We start from the raw sequence: 24,782 nt of genomic DNA, 5'->3' as shown, positions 1-24,782 counted from the left end.
ATAGCAGAAATTAACAAAACACTGTAAATCAACTATACTTCAACAAAAGAAAGCAAATATCATATGCCATGATAAAAAAAGTGGCAGCCATGAAAAAAAATCTCCAGACATGCAAGAGTATTTACACATAACATGATCTCCAAAAACCAACTCAAAAAATGTACTACAACACATTAACAAAAGTCAAAACCCACATTGTCATCTCAATAGATGCAGAAAAAAACATCTGACAACTTCCAACATCCATTCATGATCAAAACTCTTACCAAAATGGGTATAGAGGGAACATACCTTAACATAAAAAAAACCATTTATGACAAACACACAGCAAATATAATACTCAATGGATAAAAGCTGAAAGCCTTCCCACTAAAATCTGGAACAAGACAAGGATGACCACTCTTACCACTTTTATTCAACACAGTATTGGAAGTCCTAGCCACAGCAATAAGACAAACAAAAGAAATAAAAGGCATCCAAATTGGAAGAGAAGATGTAAACCTGTCACTGTGTGCAGATGACATGATACTATATACAGAAAACTCTAAGGACTCAACCCAAAAACTACTTGAACTGATCAACAAATTCAGCAAAATAGCAGGGAACAAGACTAACATTCAGAAATTGGTTGCATTTCTGTATACTAAAAATGAAATATTAGAAAAGGAATACAAAGATGCAATACTTTTTTAAATTGCACCCCAAAAAATCAAATACCTAGGAATAAACCTGACCAAGAAGGTGAAAGACATATGCCGAGAACTATAAAACATCACTCAAGGAAATTAAAGAGGATTCAAAGAAATGGAAAGATATTCCATGCTCCTGGGTTGGAAAAATTAATATTGTAAAAATGGCCATACTACCCAAAGCAATCTACAGATTCTATGCAATCCCTATCAAATTACCCATGACATTTTTCACAGAACTACAACGAACAATCCAAAAATTTATATGGAACCACAAAAGACCCAGAATTTCCAAAGCAATCCTGAGGAAAACAAACCATGCAGGAGGCATAACTCTCCCAGACTTCAGGCAATATTACAAAGCCACAGTCATCAAGACAGTGTGGTCCTGGTATCAAAACAGACATACAGACCCATGGAACAGAATAGAGAACCCAGAAATAAACCGAGACACCTATGGTCAATTAATCTTGGACAAAGGAGGCAAGAACATAAAATGGGGGAAAGACAGTCTTTTCAGCAAGTGGTGCTGGGAAAACTGGACAACCTCACGTAAATCAATGAAACTAGAACACACCCTCACATCATGCATGAAAATAAACTCAAAATGGCTGAAAGACTTAAACCTAAGACAAGACATCATCAAACTCCTGGAAGAGAACACAGGCAAAACATTTTCTAACTGGAGTTCCCATCATGGCTCAGTGGTTAACGAACCCAACTAGTAACCATGAGGTTGTGGGTTCAATCCCTGGCCTCACTCAGTGGGTTAAGGATCCGACATTGCTGTGAGCTGTGATGTAGGTTGCAGACATGGCTCGGATCTGGCATTGCTGTGGCTGTGGTGTAGGCTGGCAGCTGTAGCTCTGATTAGACCCCTAGCCTAGGAATCTTCATATGCCATGGGTGTGGCCCTAAAAAGCAAAAAAAAAAAAAAAAAAAAAAAAAACTAACATTCTCTGACATCAACTTTACAAATGTTTTCTTCAGTCTCCCAAGGCAACAGATATAAAAGCAAAAATAAGCCAATGGGACATAATCAAACTGACAAGCTTTTGCACAGCAAAGGAAACCATAAAAAAACCAAAAAGACAACTTACAGAATGGGAGAAAAGAGTTTCAAATGATGCAACTGACAAGGATTTAAGCTCTAAAATATACAAGCAACTTACACAACTCAACAGCAAAAAAGCCAACAACCCAAATGAAAAATGGGCAAAAGACCTGAAGAGACATTTGTCCAAGGAAGATATACAGATGGCCAAGAAGCATGTGAAAAAATGCTCAACATCACTCATTATTAGAGAAATGCAAATCAAAACTACTATCAGGTACCACCTCACATCTGTCAGAATGGCCATGATTAATAAGTCAACAAATAACAAATGCTGGAGAGAGTGTGGAGAAAAGGGTTCCCACCTCCTGCACTGTTGGTGGGAATGTAAATTGGTACAACCACTATGGAAAACAGTATGGAGGTACCTCTGAAAACTAAATCTAGAACTCCCATATGACCCAGAAATCCCACTCCTGGGCATATATCCAGACAAAACTTTCATTGAAAAATATACATGCACCCATATGCTCATTGCAGCACTATTCACAAGAGCCAAGACATGGATACAACCTTAATGTCCATCGACAGATGAATGGTTTAAGAAAATGCGGTACATATACACAATGGAATACTACTCAGCCATACAAAAGAGCAGTTGCCATTTGAAGCAACATGGCCGGAACTAGAGACTCTCGAACTAAGTGAAGTTAGAAAGAGAAAGAAATATCATATATCATTTATATCTGGAATCTAACATACAGCACAAGTGAACCTATCTACAGAGAAGAAACAAACTCATGGATATGGAGAACAGACCTGTGGTTGCTGAGGGGGAGGGAATGGGATGGACTGGAAGTTTGGGGTTAGTAGATGCAAACTATTGCATTTGGAGTGGAAAAGCAATGAGATCATGCTGTATAGCACAGTGAACTATATCTAGTCACTTGTGATGGAAGATGGAGGATAATGTGAGAAAAAGAATGTATATATGTGTGGCTGGGTCATTTTGCTGTATAGTAGAAAATTGTCAGAACACTGCAAACCAACTATAATGGAAAAAATAAAAACAATTATAAATAAATAAAACTTTGGTAGGTAGTGAGAAGAAAAAAAAGAATGTACTACAAGAAAAATATGGTTTAAATTTTTAAAGTAAAGTTGAATGGAAGAAAATATAGAAGGATGATTATCAGAGTCCATAATGAAAATTAAAATGCCTGACATGACAACCCACATGTCTGTTCAAGGTGGATCACCAATTCTACAGAAAACAGGAAGGCCTGTCTATTCCCCTTTTTCCTCATTCTATAAGGTAAAAATAAACCAACTTCTTATGAAAAGTACAACTTGACAAAAAAATAAAAGGAGTTCCCATCATGGCTCAGTGGTTAACAAATCCATGAGGTTGCAGGTTCGATCCCTGACCTCCCTCAGTGGGTTAAGGATCTGGCATTGCCATGAGCTGTGGTATAGGTTGCAGACATGGCTCGGATCTAGCATTGCTGTGGCTGTGGTGTAGGCTGCAGCTGCAGCTCCAATTCAACTCCTAGCCTGGGAACCTCCACATGTCACAGGTGCGGCCCCCCCCCCAAAAAAAAAAGGACAACTGTGTATTAGTTCTTGGCTCAAACAATTTTTCCAGGAACTTCTCATAAAGTAGTCATTTTCTGATATAAAGAACATAAAGTGAGTTTTTTAGAGTTGTGTTTTGTAACAACCCTAGGGATATCATCCCAAACACAATTTCAAAGGCCCAGTGAGGAAGTTTCTATAGTCAGTCTCTGCTGAGCTGGTTAAGTTCAGGAATGTACTTTAGGATATTTTGATGAGCAAATGAACTACATGTGCTTCAAGCAATCACCCTAATTATTATCTGTCTCTGCACTTGTGCTAAATACTAAATGACTATAAGCTTGAGACTGAACTTCCTAGAAAATAACTGGAGAGCTGCTATGCCGTGCTTCTAACTGAACACAGTCTGTAAGACAGACAAGCAAGCTAGTAATAGTGTTAGCATTCTTTTGTGACAGCTAAGGAACCTACAAAAGACATGTGCTTATAGAAGAAGCCATCCTTTACCTCTTCAGTGAGCCAAGACAATAGCCGTTAGCAGAGGCAAAGTTATCTCAGACATTGTTTATAATTTGCTCCAGAATACAGAATAGTAATTAAGCCTTCAAAATCCTGCTCCATAGAGGATGTTAGAAATAGCCTTCCCTCCTCCAAACTGATAAAGGCCAAAATAATTTGATGTCTACCTCAATCAAATAAAACATCAATAAAGCACTCATAGAAGGCTGATATTTGAGCTATGTGTTTCCTGTTACATAACCCAAGACAGGTAAATGAGAACACTTCATTTATTTTATGAATCTGATATTTATAAATCAGTACAATGGTAGAGAATGGTTACTAAAAAGAGTAACCTGAGTTTCAGGATATGACCTGGAGCCTACCCTCTCTCTCCCTGAAATAATTATCTGACAGGGCTGACAGTTTGAGCCACGCTTTATTTCAGACAATAAAACCATATCCACATGTGTATATGTCTATGCTTCTCTTTCCCTATAGAAGAAGATGCATCTAGAAAAATCCAAAAAGTGTTATCAGATTACTAAGACACAAGTTAAAAAGATGGGAGGAACATAACACTACTCTGCAGGGAATTTTTAATTGCAATCAGGATGGGGTTCCCATGTCAGCCAGAACTTTTAGATCCATAAAACTGAGTCTGATAAAAGAGCCCTCATAGAAGAGGAGGCCAGGATCATGAAGCAAGAGGTTCAAGAACTCCTTCAACAAAACCATGTGTAGGAGCACATTTTAACTCATGACCTCTCCTTACGTATGCTTCCTCACAAAAAAAATTCTACTTTTGTTACCATCATTAAGAAAATGTATGGAAAGCACTTTGTAAACAGAAAAACACTCAAAAATTCTTTTTTCTAAACACCCCCCCCACACACACACACACAAAACACAGCAAATAAGAGGTGAAAAAAAGGAAGTCATCCAAGCTTGGGTGTCAATCTTTTTTTTTCCTTTTAGGGCTGCACTTTCAGCATATGGAAGTTCCCAGGCTAGGGGTCAAATCAGAGCTGCAGTTACCAGCTTACGCCACAGCCACAGCAATGCCAGATCCGAGCCACATCTGTGCCCTACACCACAGCTCACGGCAACACCATATTCTTAACCCACTGAGTGAGGCCAGGGATTGAACCCACATTCTCATGGCTACTAGTCGGGTTCTTAACCCACTGAGACGCAGTGGGAACTCCTGGATAGTCAATCTTAAAGTCACTATTACTATTACTTCTAAAGAGGTTCTGAAGTAATTTTCTGGATATTTTCAGTAGAAACTGGCAAACCCCCATTGATTCTACTTTAGTCCTTAAAGGCAACACCCAATTCCTAATCTGGGCTCTTCTCCCTCATGATGTAATAAATTATGCATTATCTAGTTTCTACATTCAGTAGATAAGAGAAGATGGATCACCTGCATCTTTTTTGATTAGTTTGTCTCCTGAGTAATGCCTAACACCTTAGTATGTAAGGCTAGTTATTGAAGGCAGCACCTCTGTCAATAAGACCAAAAGGAAGATTTAGGAGCCTTCCACTGGGCCCATGAGTGATCACAGAAACCATCAGCCTATAATTAATGAACACACTATCTATCTTCAATTAACTCCAGAGCATTTTGTCCTTCCTCAAATGTGGTTTAGGAGACAGCTTCCAGGCAGTTGGCTTGAGCTCCCCCAAATCATAAAATGATGAAGTACCACAGAGAATTTAGGGGTCTCTTTATAAAACCCTGATGGCATGGACTAATATTTCTCAGCAAGGTTGGTCCCAGTCCAGAAGCTGAAGAATGTCTCCAAACATGGAGTGTCATTTGGGTTTTGGGGTTGATGGTTTTTTGGGTTGGGTCAGAAATCTCACAAAAATTCCCTCAAGCCAAATCAATAACTTAAGCTTTTTCCCTTCTTAATTTTCTTTCATTCTTCACAATCTGATCTGTGTGGTTGGGAGCCAAAGCAATTCACTAAAGACATGAGGAAAGAACAATGAGGAGGGAGAGCTTTAAAAAAAGAAAAAAAGAAAAAATAGTTTCCCAGATTTGACTCCAAAAACACATTCTGATACAATTGAAAAATATGTGTCCCAAATCAGGGTTTCCTATTGAAACCCAGGGATGACCTGCAGCTGTGGTTATTTACTGACATTTAAACAGAAAACTAAAGAGAGCATCGAGGGGAAAAAAAAATCTTTCCACAATTTTTTTTTTAATTCTTGTCCTGACAAAAGAACTTGGAAACAGAGTTAGGGGAGTCCAACAAATATAAAAGGGCCTTGGATTTGTTTTCCTCTGGGCTGAGCCAATTTGCTCATCAAGTCCAGATATTTGGAAAATTTGATTTATTGGAAGCTTTGTTCCTCTCGTGGCTTACTATAGCTTCACAAAGAAAAATGAAAATATTTTACTGATTCATTCTTCTTCAAGCATACATGAATTATATTATCCACATGGTAAATATAATCAATAAAATCTTCATATGAGCCTTCGTTATGTAGTTCTCTTTAAGTATAGATTCACAACTGGAGCCTTAAGACTTAGCGTAATACAGTGAAATTATAAAAGCGAACATTGATTGAGCATTCAAAAGCTGGATACTATAGGAAGTGTTTCACATGCCTCATCCCTCAAAACAATCCTCTTAAGTACCTGCTATTATTAGCCCCCACTTTACGAGTGAGAAAAATAAAGGCTTACAAGATTATGCAGTAGAGTTGGATTGTAAACACTGAACTGCCTCCCTTGTCAAAGAAGCTTGGAAGAGATTCTAGGTATAAGGAAATAGTGGGTATTACCAGGCAGAGAGACTGGGAAACTGCAAATCAATGTGCACCTGTGTGCAGAAGTCAAGGGGAGAAGAGACCTCTATCAGTGAGTGAGATACTCCAGGATATACTTCAAGTCACAGGCTCCCTCCCCATCAACCTTGTAGCCTGGGGCCTCTTACATTTCATTGCTTCCAGGCTTCTCTACCTTCACCATGGAGGCCCTTCCAGGGAAACTGACTGCCCTCTCCTTGGAGCCTTTGAGCAGTTCTTGCTAAGAAGACTCTTCCAAACCCCTGTCCAAACCTCCCTGCTTTCTCTGCCACCTTTCTCTTACAGATCCAGTGCTAGATTGTTGGTTTCTTATCTATATTCTTTTAAAATTGATTATCTGTAGCAAAAATTGCAATTTTATGGACTGAGTCAGGATAAGGATGTTTTTTATACAGATGAAAAGTAGCTTTATTTTTCTGTAGCATACCCATTTAAAAAGAAAAAAAAAAATCAGGATCTCCCCCAAAGATCACAAGAGCCTAGGAGAAGCTGGAGGACATTTAATTTCCTTTTGTGTGGAGTTCCCATTGTGGCATACCAGAAACGAATCCAACTAGGAACCATGAGGTTGTGGTTCCATCCCTGGCCTCCCTCAGTGGGTTAAGGATCTGGCATTGCCGTGAGCTGTGCTGTAGGTCACAGACACAGCTTGGATCCTGCATTGCTGTGGCTGTGGCGTAGGCCAGCAGCTGTAGCTCCAATTCGACCCCTAGTCTGGGAATCTCCATATGCCTCAGATATGGCCATAAAAAGTAAAAATAATAATAATAATTTCCCTTTGTGAGATTTATTCCAGCCACCCCAAGGGGCAAGCAAGCCATCTCTCACAAGGGAGAGGAAAGAACTCTAGGTGGGAAAGAGAGACACGTGAGAAGGAAATGTAAGTAGGGCTCTTACTTGCTTAATACCTCAGGGCTTACACAGGAAGCTGTGTTTCTCAAACTAGTGTGTGTCATTTTAAGATACAGTGGGTTAACAACTGAGATTCTTTAGTATATAACTGGGTTCTGTGTCTCAGATCCTTGAATTCATGTGGCACATAAAATCTGCTGGAGTCAAGACAAAGTCATTTCCTCCAGAAATATTCACTGTGCTCCTTTGAACAGACGCTGTTCTAGACAGTGAAGGAGCAACAAGCAAGACAGCGATGGCCTTCAAAGGGTAAACATGCACATCAAGGAAGCAGAGGAGAGGCCTGGGGCCAACGGAAACCAGAGAGAAGGAAAGTGAAGTGGTGAAAAGGCACCCCCGCCTGTCCTAGGCAGCCCTGAATGGAACTGGATAGCTGTATACAAACTGCAGTGCAGTGCATGGTAGGTTGCTCTGTCAGCACCTTATCCAAGCTGAGCTGTAGACATTTACTTAAAAGAGAAGGAATTTGGTAGAGGCAGTCTAATACCTGAGATGCAGCAAAATACAAACTTGGCAAGAAGATAGCTATAGTTCCTCCTCAGCTGTTCCTTCTAATAGAATATTGGCCCCAGTGTGAAAAGACAAAAAGAAAGGAGCCTCGATTCATTTACCTATTTGTGAAGCATTCAGACAATACGTACACAGTTTAAAGGAGATAAAATAGAGCCAGAACTTTGGGAGAAGAGAAATCTGCCTGCTTCTCTACCCCTTTCCTGATGACACTCTGATCCAAGCCACCTGCCCACTCCCACACCCCTTTGTAATAGCCTCCTCTCATGTCTCCGCACTTCTACCCCTGCCCCATCACCTATTTTCAACAGAACAACCAGAGTGACCCTTTTAGAACCGCATTAGTTTCCAATTGCTGCTCTAGCAAATCACCATAAATGTAGTCACTTTAAACAACAGAAATGTTTTCTTATTATTACGGAAGTAAGAAGTCTGAAAATGCATTTCACAGGCCTAAAATCAAGGGGTTTCATCAAGAGAGTTCCCGCTGTGGTGCAAAGAGATCGGCCGTGTCTCTGGAGCACTGGGATGCAGGTTCCATCCCTGGCCCAGCACAGTGGGTTAAGGATCTGGCACTGTGCTAGGACCTGATCTCAAACCAGGAAACTCCATATGCCACGGGGTGGCCAAAAAAAAAAAAAAAGAAAATCCAATAAAGAATTTGCTGTATAGTACTAGGAACTATATCTAGTCACTTGTGATGGAGCATGATGGAGGATAATGTGAGAAAAAGAATGTATATATATATACATTCTTTATATATATATATGTATATAAAAGAATGTATATATATATGTGTGACTGGGTCACTTTGCTGTACAGTAGAAAATTGACAGAACACTGTAAACCAACCATAATAGAAAAAAATAAAAATCATTATAAAAAATAAAAGCAGACCTGTAATAAGAAAACAAAGAATTTGTGTGCAACCTCCCTAATAATAAAATAAATTTTTTTAAAAGGGGGTGGGGAAGAGTTCCCATTGTAGCACAGTGGAAACAAATTTGTCTAGGAACCATGAGGTTGCAGGTTCAATCCCTGGCCTTTCTCAGTGGGTTAAGGATCTGGCTTTGCCATGAGCTGTGGTATATGTCGCAGACATGGCTCAGATCCAGCATTGCTGCAGCTGTGCCACAGACCATCACCTGTAGCTCCAATTCGACCCCTAGCCTCGGAACTTCCATACGCTGCTGGTGTGGCCCTAAAAACACAAAAAGACAAGAAATAAAATAAAATGAAATAAAATAAGATAAAATAAAGTAAAATAAAAGGGGGTGGGGTTTCATCAAAGCTGAGTCCCTTCTGCAGGCTCTAGAGGAGAATCTGTTCCTGTATTTCTAGCTTATAGAAGCTGCCCGTGTTCCTAGGCTCATGGATGCATCACTCTGACCTCTGCTTCCATCATTACATCACTTCCTCTAACTCTGACCCCCCTGTCTCCCTCTTATAAGAACCCTTGTGATTACACTGGGCCAACCCATATTATTCAGGATAACCTTCCCATCTCAAGATCCCTAACTTCATCACATGTATAAGGTCACATATTCACAGGTTCCAAGGATTAGGAGATATGCATCTTTGGGGGAACAGGCATTAATCGGCCTACCACAAGGATCATCTCTCTCCCCTGCACAAAGTATCCAGTGTTGCTCTATCTCAAGAGAGAAGCCAATTCTTACAAAGGCCTTCAGGGCCCTGCTTTATATCCTCACAGAGACATCCCATTGCCCTCTCTGACCTCAAATCGCTACCAGAAGCAGACACTCATCTGCACTTTTCATCCCAAGGCCCCAGAAATAGCACTGGAAATTTGTTTGCATTGCTTTTGCTGTTTGTTTTGGGTTTTGATTTGCATGATTAAAATATTTTAGCCACAAGGGTTAAGATCATTGTCTCCTCTACTCTAGTTCCCCAAATCACATTTTGCCTCATGTCAGACAGTGCTAGGATCCACATAAGCTGTCAGGTAGGAAATAAAGTAATTCTGTACTGAGCATGGTATATTTATGTGACTGACTGTCACTTTTGTACAGAGTTAAGTTACTGGTGGTCATCCCAGAGTGGGAATAGTTCTCCTATCTCCATGGGGAATCACCCAGTGTTATAACACAAAGGTGCAGGGCTCAAAGTCATGCAGCAACACAAGCATGTCCAAAAGCACCTCATACTAGAAATGGAAGAGGCAGGGGTGTGCAATACATAGCCTGAGGTTAGCTTGTGCAGGATTCTTCCAATCATCACACATGAAATTATATGCAGAAGATTTAATTTTCATCAACTCCCAGTCAAAACAGAATTTATCTCCTATTAGTAGTATTAGAAGAGTCAAGTATTATGTATCCTCAATATTGTATATAACAAACACATCATACACATTTTTCGTTTTACATGGGGATTGTACAAAATAAAATTAGGATTCCTGTGCTTAGAGAGCACCAACCAATTTGCTGAGTACTATATATAGTAAGTACTTCTGTAACAGTTCAGATATGAAAGAAACTTGATGGAAGTTTTCCCAAGATTGACAATTCTAAATGTTTATATGACATTATGAAGTCATGAAGCTGAAAAACTATCTTAAGCTGTCATAAGCTATTATGATTTTAAAACTAAGTTTAATAATGTGCTAGAGGAAAAGGCGAGTTGTCTTTCTGGTGTCTCTATAGAAAATTATGTAAAAAAATAATGGTCATAGAAGAGGCCAACAAAAAAGAGGGGCTAAAAATCAAAGAAGAAAGGTATTATAAACATATGCTAAACAATGAATTAATGAAGTTATTGTGTTCTTTTTCTGAATTTTGTGATGTCTGTGGTGTTTTTCAGATTTTCAAAATGGTGATTTATAGGAATTTATTTTTTCATGCTAAATGGCTATTTCCTACACTACCTAATTTTGTATTTTGTATCAGCCTCAAAAAAAACAAAAACAAAAACAAAAAACCCTGGATCCAGCCATGAAAACCACTCCTCCACTTGCTCATCCAACTCCAGCCACAGTGGCTTCTTTGTTGTTCCCTGAACACACCAGGCACACTCTCACCTCAAAGCCTTTGCACTTGCTATTCCCTCTTCCTGGAATGCTTGTCCTCCAGATAACTCCATGGTTCCCTTCTCACTTCTTTCAAACCTTTGCTCAACTATGTCTTTCTCAATTCATCCTTCCTTGATTACCCTTTTGAAAATTGCTGCTCCTCCAGTGTACAAGATAATTTACGTATTAATTTTTATTGCTGACTGTCTTTCTTCCCCTCCCCCCACAAGAATGTAAGCTCTACACAGGTTGAAGGATTTTTTTTTAAATATGTTTTGTTCACAGTTGTTTTTTTTTTCTGTGTAGAACAGGGTCTGACACATAATAGGTGTTTAATAAGTGAAATGGCCTGCTGGATGGCTGTATTACTGGATGAGTAGATGGATGAATACATGAATAAGTGAATGAATGAACTACCAAAGTTTGGATTATCTTAAGAATATCAGCTACCACCACAGCGACACAAGAACAGTCAGTTCAGCCAAAATCATTGAAATGTGATGTTTTAATTGGTTTATACACTGTGTGAAGGTAGATTTAAAATTCGCAGTACACTTTTAATTTGAGTCATTAAAAGTATTTTTCTTTATAGAAAATACCATGTTTGCAATTACATTAATTTGATTTTATTCCACCATTAAAAGAAAATCTAGGAGTTCCTGTCATGGTGCAGTATGAATACGACTGGGAACCATGAGGTTGTGGGTTCGACCCCTGGCTTTGCTCAGTGGGTTAAGGATCAGGTGTTGCTATGAGCTGTGGTGTAGGTCAAAGACATGGCTCGGATCAGGCATTGCTGTGGCTGTGGTGTAGGCCAGCAGCTACAGTTCCAATTAGCCCCCTAGCCTGGGAACCTCCATATGCCATAGGTGTGGCCCTGGAAAGCAAAAAAAGAAAGAGAGAAAGAGAGAGAGAAAGAGAGAAAGAAAGAAAGAAAGAAAGAGAGAAAGAAAGAAAATAAATCTAGATTTCAAAATTGAGCCTAGAAATAAAAATCTTAATTTCCTTAAATTAGGAAGTTCTATTTGAACAAATAGTGAAAGCAACATTAGTTGAGATATAGGAATATCAGAGAACTGTGAATAAGGTAGCATTTACTAAAACTACATAAAATAATAACAATGACAGCTACCATTCATTAAGTGCTTACTACATGCTAGATACTGGCTCAAATATTGAATTAAAGGAATATTCTAAGGTATGGGCCTATGGAAGGGATATAAAAGCATTCTTTAATAATAAATGATTATAATTCTAGGAATGAAATCTTTCAATTAAGAGATTTTTTTCAAAACCAAGTATGATAATTAGAATATTATACATTTGGGAATTCTAAATAATAAAAAATGGAAAACTGCAGCAATGGTTTGGAAATACGTTCTGTGGCCAATCAATGTGTATGACATAGAATGCGATTCTAAGTATTTATTACTTTATTATTCACTGCAATGAGGCAGTTAAAAATAGATTTATGTTTGTATGTGTGTCATAGCTAAAGTTTAAATACATTCTATCAGAGAAGTCTGATTAATATATTGATTAACCATTGCTTTCCTATTCAACTTGACTATTTGTTTTGCTCATTCCTTAGAGAACTTTTTTACATTCTCAAGTACTCATCTATCAACTATAGAAAAATGATATTTAATGTAGCCTTCTGATAAACTTATAAAACATATTATTTTTAAATATTTGGGACTTCTACTTCCCACTGTAATGGAATAACATGTCCAAAACAATCCATCTATTGAGAACAATTTTAACACCTAGATGAAATATACAAAACTATTGGAAGTTACCATAGAACAACAAAATCAGCCAGATCTTCAAGAACCGAGCTCTAGCAGAGAAAAGAACTATACTGACGTAAACCTGATATTCTTTACCAGTCCCTTGAGGCATTTGCTAATTCCTAACCTGCCCAGATGTGAGACAATAATTAGAATTCAAAGCCTATTGGGGGAGAGGGGCCCTACTAACCTACTAGGTTTTCAGTTGACTTCTAAAGAACTGTGAGAATTAATAAAAAGGGGCTAGGCCTTATAAAAGCTGAATCCCAGCATATAAATAATATATGCTCAAAACAATGTCTGAGAAGCAGGTATATTAACTTCAGTTAAAGCACCACCTCATTTGTAGGCAGTGCCTAGAGCTCACGATAATTTAAAGTAACACAAAATGTTTAAATTTTCATTTATTTTAAAAGCAGAAGAAAAATGAATAAATGGATGCACAATAATGAATCCACCCTGGATTATATTTGTCTTTATACCCACATAATTGTAAAATGTAATTTTCTTAATATTTTTTGGAGGAAGGGGCCCTTTAAGGGCCCATGAAAGACATAAGGTGACCCTGGTCTGATTCTTCCCTTCCCACACCCCATAAATATACTAAGAGCTTCCCCACTGAGTAACACAAGTCGACTCCACAAAAATGTGAGTCGACTCACATTTTTTAATCAAGAGTAGTTTTAGCTAGTTTAAGGAAAGCCTCAAATTACCTACTTTCTTTTCTTCCCATATTACCAAACTACCTAAAATCTGAATTAGGTATTTTACACATGAACAACACTCTTCTTGATTGCTTTGTAGAAAAGCACATATATACTTTAAAGTGATTGTCTTTGGACTTCCTATTCAAGTTTACACATAAAGGGTGAATTACAAGTAACAAACAGAAGACAGACTGAAGCATGTTTTAAATGTTTGAGTCAATTATTCACATCTTGAAGAATAAGATTTATGTGAATATGGAGATAAATAATAAAAGGCATATCTGGAAGAATGAAGCATACATCTGTACACCTGAAACTAACACAACATTATGGGTGGACTATACTTCAATAAGTTTGTTTTAAATGAAATATTTGTTACTTATTTATCAATGTTGCATTTCTTGGGTGTGGTGATGATACTGTGGTTATGTAGGAGAATGTCCTTGTTCTTAGGAGATATCTGCTGAAATATTTGCGGTAAGAGTCATGATGTATACCACTAACTTTGAAATGTTCCAACAGCAATAAAAAGTGAATGTGTGCATGTGTATAGGGTGTATGTTGGGGGTGGGATGGGGGAGAGAAGAGGAAGCAAATGCGGCAAAATGGTAGCAACTGTAGAATTTTGCAGAAAGGTATTCGGATATTTATAATTCTTTCCATTTTTCAAAATAAAAAGAGGAAAATGTAAATGAATACTATTATAGAGAACAATTTAAAGATATAAAAGGTACCTATGATTACAGGATTTTGTTTAGAAGCAAGTTTAAAAATAATATACACTATGATTTCATTTAGGGATTTATATTTGGATGAATATACACAAATGTATTAATAGAGGTCACTGGTTGGAGCCCCATAAATTGTGCAACATGGGAGCCTCAAACGGTTAGCTCTGGATAGCCCAATTATGGTGACATCTATGTTCTTATTTTTATTTAATAAAAATTTCTGATTCACATATACATACAAATTACTTTTTTTTTCTCCTTTTACAGCTGCACCTACAGGATATGGAAGTTTCCAGGCTAGGGGTCAAATCAGAGCTACAGTTGCAGGCCCATGCCACAGCGAGAGCAACTCAGGATCTGAGCCACACAGGGACAGACTGTGGTGGTCATCTCAGAGGCCAGAGGGAGGCATGGCTTGCCACCACTGGGGGCCTGTGAGTGGGCTCCACCTGTAACCCCAATCACCTCAGGGGTTGGCAAAAAAGAAAAAAAAGAGGGCACTGCAACCAAGCACCATATACTATTGTTCTCACTCTCCTTGGAACACACCCACCTGCAGCTGCCACTGCCAAATACTCTGGGCAGTGCCCAGATACTGGTCACTGTCCCTTCTCAAGACCCTAGAACTGGGAGCGGCTGGTGCAGCACCTCCTGGGTGGGCTAAGTGGGACAGGGTGCCTCTTGTGTGGTCTCCAGGCAGCGGGGGCAAACTGTCACAGTTATCCCTGATTGCAGAGGTGGGCATGGCCCACCGCCACTGCAGATACCTGAACAAAAGTCACTTGCAGTCCCATTCACCTCAAGGGCACCACAGAGGAGGGCATTGTGATTGAACACCAACTATTGGTGCTCTCGCAATCCCAAGAACACACCCACCCTGCTGATGCCACTGCCAAACATTCCAGGCAGTACCCACACGCCTGCTCTCTGTCACTGCCCAGGATCCTGCAACTATGAGCAACCTGTACAGCACCTCCTATGTGAGCTAAGTGAGATGGCTTGCTTCATGCATGGTCTACAGGTGGTGGGGGCAAACCACACAGTTATCACTGACTCTAGAGATGGTCATGGCCCGCTCCCAATAGGAGTCCCAGAACAGGCAGCACCTGTGGTTCCAATCACCTCAGAGGAGGGCATTGCAATCAAACACAAGCTATTGTTGCTCTCATTTCCCTGAGAACTCACACACCCTGCTGTTGCTACCACCAAATGCTCTGGTCACCTTGAAGATATGCCTAGAGTTCATTGCCACTTCCCAGGGCCCTACAACTAGGAAAAACCTGTGCCACCTTCCTGCAGATCCTTGCTGCTCTTCAAAGCCCAATGTCCAGGCACTGATTGCTGGCCCTACCCATTGCCTCCTTCTCCCTGAAAACACACTGCACATCCTGGGAATAACAGCCTGCCCACACTGAAGAAAGAGACAGCAAATATTCACACTTCCACCCCCAAAATAAATAATAACCCCCCACAAAATACAAAGGGGTGCTCTTGCATAGAAGTAGCCCTCCAAGACTAAGGTTGGCTTCCCTAAACTCACAGAAAAAGAAAAATATAAGCAAGAAGAAGAAGCTCAGAAACCATTCCCAGTTAAAGGAACAGGATGCACATGAAGCAGTCAACAAATAAACAGACCTCTGCAGTCTGACATACATTGAGTTCAAAAGGAAGATATTGAAAATACTGAAGGAATTAAGAGAGGATATGAACAGTAATGTAGACTCCTTTAGAAAGGAAATAGAAAATATAAAGAGCCAAGAAAAACTGTAAAATTTATTTGCAGAGATGCAAACTGAGCTAAAGTCAATAAAGAGCTGAGTGAATAATGGAGAGGAATGAATTAGTGATGTGGAAGATAAAATAATAGAATCACCCAATCTGGACAGCAGACAGAAAACCAAATGGAAAAACATGAAAGCAATATAAGAGTCCTACGGGATAATATAAAGTGGGCCAATCTACACACAATAGGAAGGAAAAGAAAAAGAAAAGGGGATTGAAAATATATTTGAAGAAATTGTGGCTGAAAACTTTCCAAATCTAAAGGATATAGATATCAAGATAGAGGAAGCACAGAAGGCCCCAAACAAGTTGAACCCAAACAGGCCCACACAAAGGCAGATTATAATAAAAATGGCAAAAGTTAGAGAGGATTCTAAAGGCAGCAAGAGAAAAGCAGAGCATTAAATATAAGGGAACCCCCATAAGGCTATCAGCTGATTTCTCTACAGAAACACTACAGACCAGAAGGGAGTGGCAAGATATATTTAAAGTGCTGAAAGGAAAAAATTTGCATCCTGGAATACTCTTATCAAGCAATAATATCATTTAAATTAGAAGGGGAAATAAAGATTTTATCCAACAAACAAAAACTAAAACAGTACAGCAATACTAAACCCATTCTAAAAGAAATACTGAAAGGGCTTCTCTAAAATAAAAAAAAAAGAGAGAGAAGAAGAAAAGAAGAATTAGGATGGAAGAAATAACAACTGGAATGCAGTCACTTAAATAAGCCAGCATACAGATCTAAACAGGAAGATGTTTAAAAAATAATAAAATAAAATAAAAACCAGACATCAAAAAATCATATATTCTTGGGAAGGAAAGTAAGAAAATACAGATTATTTTTTTATTTTAATGATGTGTTTGAGCCTATATGACTATCAGGCAAAAGCAAGCAGATACAGGAAGGGGTTAAAGTACTTTAAAAACAGGGCAACCACAAATCAAAACCAAACATTACATTCACAAAAACTGAAAAGTACTCAAGCAAAAAATAAATGTAAACCATCCAACAAAAAAAGAAAAAAAGAGGAACATATAATCAACTGGAAAACAAGGTTTAAAATGGCAATAAACACATATCTATCAATAGTAACCTTAAATATCAATGGACTGAATGCTCCAATCAAGCAACACAGAGTGGCAGATTGGATAAAAAAGCAAAAACCTTCAATCTTCTGCCTACAAGAAACTCACCTTAGGGCAAAGGACACATATAGGTTGAACATGAGGAGATGGGAAAAGATATTTCATGACAATGGACAAGACAGGAAATCAGGAGTTGCAATACTCATATCAGACAAAATAGACCTTAAAACGAAGGCCATAAAGAAAGATCAAAGAAGGACACTATTTAATGGTTAAAGGATCCATTCAAGAAGAGGCTATCACAATTGTCAATATACATGCCCCTAATATAGGAGAACCCAGATACATACAACAAACACTAACAGACATAAAAGGATAAATTTATGGGAATACAATCATAGTAGGAGATTTTAACACCCCACTCACATCAACGGACAGATCCTATAGACAGAAAATCAATAAGGCAACAGAGTTCCTAGAGGACACAATAGAAAAGTTAGACTTAGTCGACATTTTCAGGACATTACATCCAAAAAAATCAGAATATACATTCTTCTCAAGTGCACATGGAACATTCTCAAGAATTGATCACATACTGGGACACAAAGCTAACCTCAACAAATTTAAGAGTATAGAAATTATCTTCTCTGACCACAATGGCATAAAACTATAAATTAACCATAGGAAAAGAAATAAGAAAAAACTGACTACATGGAGACTAAACAACATGCTACTAAAAAACCAAGGGGTCAATGAGGAAATCAAGAAGGAAATTTAAAAATCCCTCAAGACAAATGATAATGAAGACACAAACACTCAAAATCTATAGGATGCCACAAAAGCAGTGCTCAGGGGGAAGTTCATAGCAGTACAGGCCTTCCTCAAAAAAGAAGAAAAATCTTAAATAAACAACTTAACCCAACATCTGAATGACTTAGAAAAAGAAGAGCAAACAAAACCTAAAGGTAGCACAAGGAAAGAAATCATAAAGATAAAATAGGAAATCAATAAAATAGAGATTCAAAAAAGAGAAAAAAATCAATAAAACCAAGAACTGGTTCTTTGAAAAGGTAAACAAAATTGACAGACCTCTGGATAGACTCACCAAGAAGAGGAGAGAAAAAACCCAAATTAACAAAAGAAGAAATGAAAAAGGAGAGGTCACAATGGATACTACAGAAATACGAAAAACCATAAGAGGATATTATGAACAATTATATGCCAACAAATTTGACAACCTAGAAGAAATGGACAACTTTCTAGAGACTTACAGCCTGCCAAAACTGAATCAAGAAGAAATAGATCAGTGGAACAGAGTGATCAATAGAAATGAAATTGAATATGTCATAAAAACATTCCCTACAAATAAAAGTCCAGGACCAGATGGCTTCACAGGTGATTTCTACAAAACATACAAAGAGGAATTTATACCCATCCTCGTTAAACTTTTTCAAAAGTTTGAAGAAGAAGGAACATTATCAAAGACATCCTACGATGCCACCATCACCCTAATTCTAAAACCAAAGATACCACCAAAAAAGAAAATCATAGGCCAATATCTGATGAATATAGATGCAAAAACTCTCAACAAAATTTTAGCCAACCGAATCCAACAACATATCAAAAAATCATACACCATGAGCAGGTGGGATTCATCCCAGGTGCACAAGGATGGTTCAACATACACAAATCGATCAACGCCTTACACTCAGTTAACAAAAGAGAAGTAAAAAACCGCATGATCATTTCAATAGATGCAGAAAAAGCATCTGACAAAATACAACATCCATTCATTATCAAAACTCTTACCAAAGTGGGTATAGAGGGAACATATGTTAACATAATTAAAGCCATTTATGACAAATCCACAGCAAATATAATACTCAATGGAGAAAATCTGAAAGCCTTTCCACTAAAATTTGGAACAAGACAAGGATACCCACTCTCACCACTGTTATTCAACATAGTATTGGAAGTCCTAGCCTCAGCAATCAGACAAACAAAAGGCATTCAAATAGGAAGAGAAGAGGTAAAACTGTCACTGTATGCAGATGACATGATACTATATATAAAAAAACCCAAGGACTCAACCCAAAAACTACTTGAACTGATCAACAAATTCAGTAAAATAGCAGGGAACAAGACTAACATTCAGAAATCGGTTGCATTTCTGTATACTAAAAATGAAATATTAGAAAAGGAATACAAAAATACCATACCTTTTAAAACTGCACCCCAAAAAATCAAATACCTGGAAATACATCTGACCAAGGAGGTAAAGTACTTATACTAAGAACTACAAAACATTAATCAAGGAAATTAAGTAAGATGTAAAGAAATGGAAAGATATTCTGTGCTCCTGGGTTGGAAAAATTAATATTGTAAAAATGGCCATACTACCCAAAGCAATCTACAGATACCATGCAATCTCTATCAAATTACTCATGACATTTTTCAAAGTAGAACAAACAATCCAAAAATTTACATGGAACCACAAAAGACCCAGAATTGCCAAAGCTAGCCGGAGGAACAAAAACCAAGCAGGAGGCATAACTCTCCCAGACTTCAGGCAATATTACAAAGCCACAATCATCAAGACAGTGTGGTTCTGTTACCAAAACAGACATATAGATCAATGCAACAGAAGAGAGAACCCAGAAATAAACCCTGACACCTATGGGCAATTATTCTTTGACAAAGGAAGCAAGACATAAAATGGGGAAAAGACAGTCTTTTCAGCAAGTATTGCTGGGAAACCTGGACAGCTCCATGCAAATCAATGAAACTAGAACACATCCCCACACCATGCAAGAAAATAAATTCAAAATGGCTTAAAGACTTAAATATAAGACAAGACACCATCAAACTCCTGGAAGAGAACATAGGCAAAACATTCTCTGACATCAACCTTACAAATGTTTTCTCAGGTCAATCTCCCAAAGCAACATAAATAAAAGCAAAAATAAACCAACAGGACTTAATCAAACTGACAAGCTTTTGCACAGCAAAGGAAACCAAAAAGAAAACAAGACAACATACAGAATGGGAGAAAATAGTTTCAAATGATGCAATGGACAAGGGCTTAATCTCTAGGATACACAAACAATTTATACAACTCAATAGCAAAAAAGCCAACAACCCAATTGAAAAATGGGCAAAAGACCTGAATAGACATTTCTCCAAGGAAGATGTACAGATGGCCAACAAGCATATTAAAAAATGCTCAACATCCCTGATTATTAGAGAAATGCAAATCAAAACTACTATGAGATACCACCTCACACCAGTCAGAATGGCCATCATTAATAAGTCCACAAATGCTGGAGGGGGTGTGGAGAAACGGGAACCCTCCTGCACTGTTGGTGGGAATGTAAGCTGGTACAACCACTATGGTGAACAGTGTGGAGGTACCTTAGAAAACTAAATCTAGAACTCCCCTATGACCCAGCAACCCCACTCTTAGGCATATATCCGGACAAAACTTTCCTTAAAAAGTCACATGCACCTGCATGTTCATTGTAGCACTATTCACAATAGCCAAGACATGGAAACAACCCAAATGTCCATTGACAGATAATTGGATTAGGAAGATGTGGTATATATACACAATGGAATACCACTCAGCCATAAAAAAAGAATAAAATAATGCCATTTGCAGCACCATGGATGGAAGTAGAGACTCCCATAGTGAGTGAAATAAGTCAGAAAGAGAAAGACAAATACCATATGACATCATTTATATCTGGAATCTAATATATGGCACAAATGAATCTTTCCACAGAAAAGAAAATCATGGACTTGGAGAATAGACTTGTGGTTGCCAAGAGGGGAGAGGGAGGGAATGGGGTGGATTGGGAACTTGGGGTTAATATATGCAAACTATTGCCTTTGGAATGGATTAGCAATGAGAGCCTGCTGTGTAGCCCTGGGAACTATGTCTAGTCACTTACAATGAAGTGTGATAATGTGAGGAAAAAAATGTATACATGTATGTGTAACTGGGTCACCATGCTGTACAGTAGAAAAAAAAATGTATTGGGGAAATAACAATTAAAAATAAATAAATAAATAAATAAATAAATAAATAAATAAATAAGGATCTGAGCCACATCTGCGACTTATGCGGCGGCTTGCAGCAACACCAGATCCTTAACCCACTGAGCAAGACCTGGATCAAACCCACATCCTCATGGACACTCTGTCGGGTTCTCAACCTTCCAAGCCACAATGGGAACTCCATACAAATTACTTTTTAAAAGAGTGAGACTAAACTTATCAAATCCCTGCAACAACAGATTCTACTGGGAACTTGTCCCTGTCGAAACTGGTCAATCTAACTTTTATACTACTAAGTGATTGGATATAAATAAATCATTTCATTTGAAAAAGAAAAAATGCTGACAATAATTCTAGACTCTTAAATTGGCACTGGGAATATGAAAGTATTGCCACAAAGGGCATGACAGATGATCTGGGGGTTGGAACTACATGGAGACAGATTTCAGCAGAGACAAAATTCATCAGACTGAACATTTAAAATATGTGTGGTTTTTGTTTATAAATTACACCTCCATAAAGTTAAAATCAAAATTAAAAAATCATATTTACTTTGTGTCACTTCAAGAACTCAACACTTACCGAGTGATTTCTTTTTACTGCAGAACATAATTGCTCCGGATTATCTTTCACCAGGTCTCAAAGGGTGGCCTATAAAACAAAACAAACAGAAAAAAAAAGCAAATACAATAAACCAGAAATGAACACAACATTCATTTTTGAGAAATGCTCTTTAACCATAAATTTCCATCCTTCAGCTTTATTCCTAGTCAAATCTAGACAACTAGGTAACACAATAAGGAATAACAGACCCCACTTACCAGCTTTAACTCAAATAAGATAAGCATAATTCTATACGAAAATTATCTATTTGTATTACAGTGGCTATATGGAACTAGTTAAGATAAGTACAAATATACAATTCAGTTTGGCATTAAAATAGAGCCAAATTTGTTCATACATTCAAAACTCTGTGAATCAGAGTATCTCAGGGGTAATGCTCCAGCACCTGCCTTTTATTCAAGCACCAAAAGTGATTCTTTCCCATAGCCACAGCTGGGAACTACTGCTAAGCTATGGGAGATAATGTGGAAGAAACTATTGGCCAGGCTTTACAGAAACAAAATACAGTTCAAAATTTTTTCTCATTTGTATAGTCTCTTCCATATAATTATTAAAAAGCCAGAATAATGCATTAAAGACTTACATGTAAGACCTGAAACCATAAAATTCTTAGAAGAAAAAATAGGCATTGCACCCCTGGACATCAGTCTTAGTAATTTTTTTGGTGTGTTGGCAGGGACGGAATCTGTCTCCTCAGGCAAGGGAAGTAAAAGTGAAAATGGAATTACATCAAATTAAAAAGCTTTTGCACAGTGAAGGAAACTATCAACAAAATGAAAAGCCTACCTACTGCCTAGGAGAAGATATCTGCAAATGATACATCTGATAATGTGCTAATACGCAAAATACACAAAGAACATATACAACACAACTTAAAATTTTTTAAATAAAAACTTTTTTAATTTTTTTTTAAATTTGAAAATGGTCAGAGACATTTTTTTTCCAAAGAAGAGACATATAGATGGCCAACAGACACATACAAAGATGTTCAACATCACTAATCACCAGGGAAATGCGAATCAAAACCACAATGAGATACCACCTCACACCTCTCAGAATGGCTATTATCAAAAACACAACAAATAAGTGTTAGCAAGAATACAGAGAAAAGGGCACTGTTTTCTTATGCACTGTTGGTGGGAATGTAAATTGGCGAAATGGCTATGGAAAACAATATGGAGTCTTCAAAAAAGTGTAAAAAAAAAAAAAAACGTATGATCTAGCAATTCCACTTCTGGGCATTTTTCCAAATACTACAAAAACACTGATTCAAAAAGATATATGCATGGGAGTTCCCATCGTGGCTCAGTGGTTAACGAATCCGACTAGGAACCATGAGGTTGCGGGTTCGATCCCTGGCCTTGCTCAGTGGGTGAAGGATCAGGCATTGCGTTGCTGTGAGCTGTGGTGTAGGTTGGTGACGCAGCTCAGATCCCACGTTGCTGTGACTCTGGCATAGGCTGGTGGCTACAGCTCTGATTCAACCCCTAGCCTGGGAATTTCCATATGTCACGGGAGCGGCCCAAGAAATGGCAAAAAGACAAAAAAAAAAAAAAAAAAGATATATGCACCCTTATGTTCATCACACCATTATTTCCAATAACCAAGATATGGAAGCAACTTAAGTACCCATTGAGAGCTTAATGGATAAAGAAGATGTCACACACACACACATACACACACACACAGTGGAATACTATTCAGACATCAAAAAGAATGAAATCTTACCATTTTCGATAATATGGATATACCTAGGGAGTATTATGATAGGTGAAACAAGAGAAAGACAACTACTGTATGATCTCACTTATATCTAGAATCTGAAAAACAAAGAAATTAGTAACTAGAACCCCCTCCCCCACACACACACACAAACCCTCAGAGATACAGGGAACAAAAAGGTGGTTGCCAGCAAGGAGGGAAGTGGGAGGATGAGTAAAATAGGTATGAGATATTGAGAGGTTCAAACTTCCAGTGACAAAATAAATGAGCCATGGGGAAGAAATGTACAGTGTGGGGAATATAGTCAATAATAATGCAATAGATCCATATGGTGATAGACGGTAACTAGACCTACTGCAGGGATTATTTTGAAATGTATAGAAATATCAAATTGTGGTGCTGTGCACCAGGAACTAACATAGTGTTGTAGGTCAATTATATTTCAAAAGACAAACAATAAACTACAGGAAAAAAAAAAGAAGATCAGATTTGTGGTTACCAGAGGTGGGGGATGGAAGGAAGCGGAAGAGGATGAAGGTGATTAAAATGTACAAACTTCCAGTTAGAAGATATCAGGCACTAGGGATGTTATGCACAACATGATGAATATAATTAACACTGTCGTGTGCTATATACGAAAGCTTTTAAGAGAGTAAGTCTTATGAGTTCTCATTACAAGGAAAAAACACTTTTTTCTTTTTCTTTTATCTGAGATGATGGCATCTGGAAATTATTAAATAATACTGATCAAATCATTATGCCGTACACCTTAAACTTACACAGTGCTGTATGTCAGATTATATCCTACTAAAACTGGAAGGAAAATAAAGTCATTTAGCAATAAATAAATAGGGAGGCAGAATAATGTTATTATTGTCTTTCATTTTTTCCTTACATACAGCCTAGTCTTCTTCATAAGATAAACTCTATTAAGGATTCAGAATGAATAAATAAAGACGCAAACAAACAACTTCAATATTTAGAACTCAATAGACGATGGAAATGAACTCAGGCACCTTGGCAGACACATGACAGGGTAGGCAGAGGTACTGAATGCATGCTCTTTAGATTAAAAAGAGAAATGGTTGGGAGTTCCCATCGTGAATTAGGGATCTGGCATTGCTGTGAGCTGTGGTGTAGGTCACAGATGCAGCTCGGATCTGGCATTGCTGTGGCTCTGGCATAGGCC

General features: G+C 38.0%; 1 protein-coding gene across 17 annotated transcripts in view; it reads right to left on the bottom strand.

Annotated features, from left to right (window-relative positions):
• ATP8B4 (ATPase phospholipid transporting 8B4 (putative)) overlaps positions 1–24,782 on the bottom strand; it is a 285,562-nt gene that overhangs the window by 228,630 nt on the left and 32,150 nt on the right. For 16 of the 17 annotated variants that reach the window (XM_021095810.1, XM_021095809.1, XM_021095798.1 and 13 more), the window contains one exon: positions 21,830–21,898. In XM_021095810.1, the coding sequence (XP_020951469.1) occupies positions 21,830–21,857 (28 nt within the window). In that variant the 5' untranslated portion in view covers positions 21,858–21,898. Of the gene's footprint in view, positions 1–21,829; positions 21,899–22,454; positions 22,753–24,782 lie in introns of those variants that run through there. The other variant, XM_021095816.1, reaches the window with a different exon arrangement.

The sequence above is a fragment of the Sus scrofa genome, chromosome 1 (genome assembly GCF_000003025.6).
Source record: "Sus scrofa isolate TJ Tabasco breed Duroc chromosome 1, Sscrofa11.1, whole genome shotgun sequence".
NCBI classification, from domain to species: Eukaryota; Metazoa; Chordata; class Mammalia; order Artiodactyla; family Suidae; genus Sus; species Sus scrofa.
Note: the sequence above shows the minus strand (reverse complement) of the source record. Positions and strands in the feature narration are given on the sequence as shown.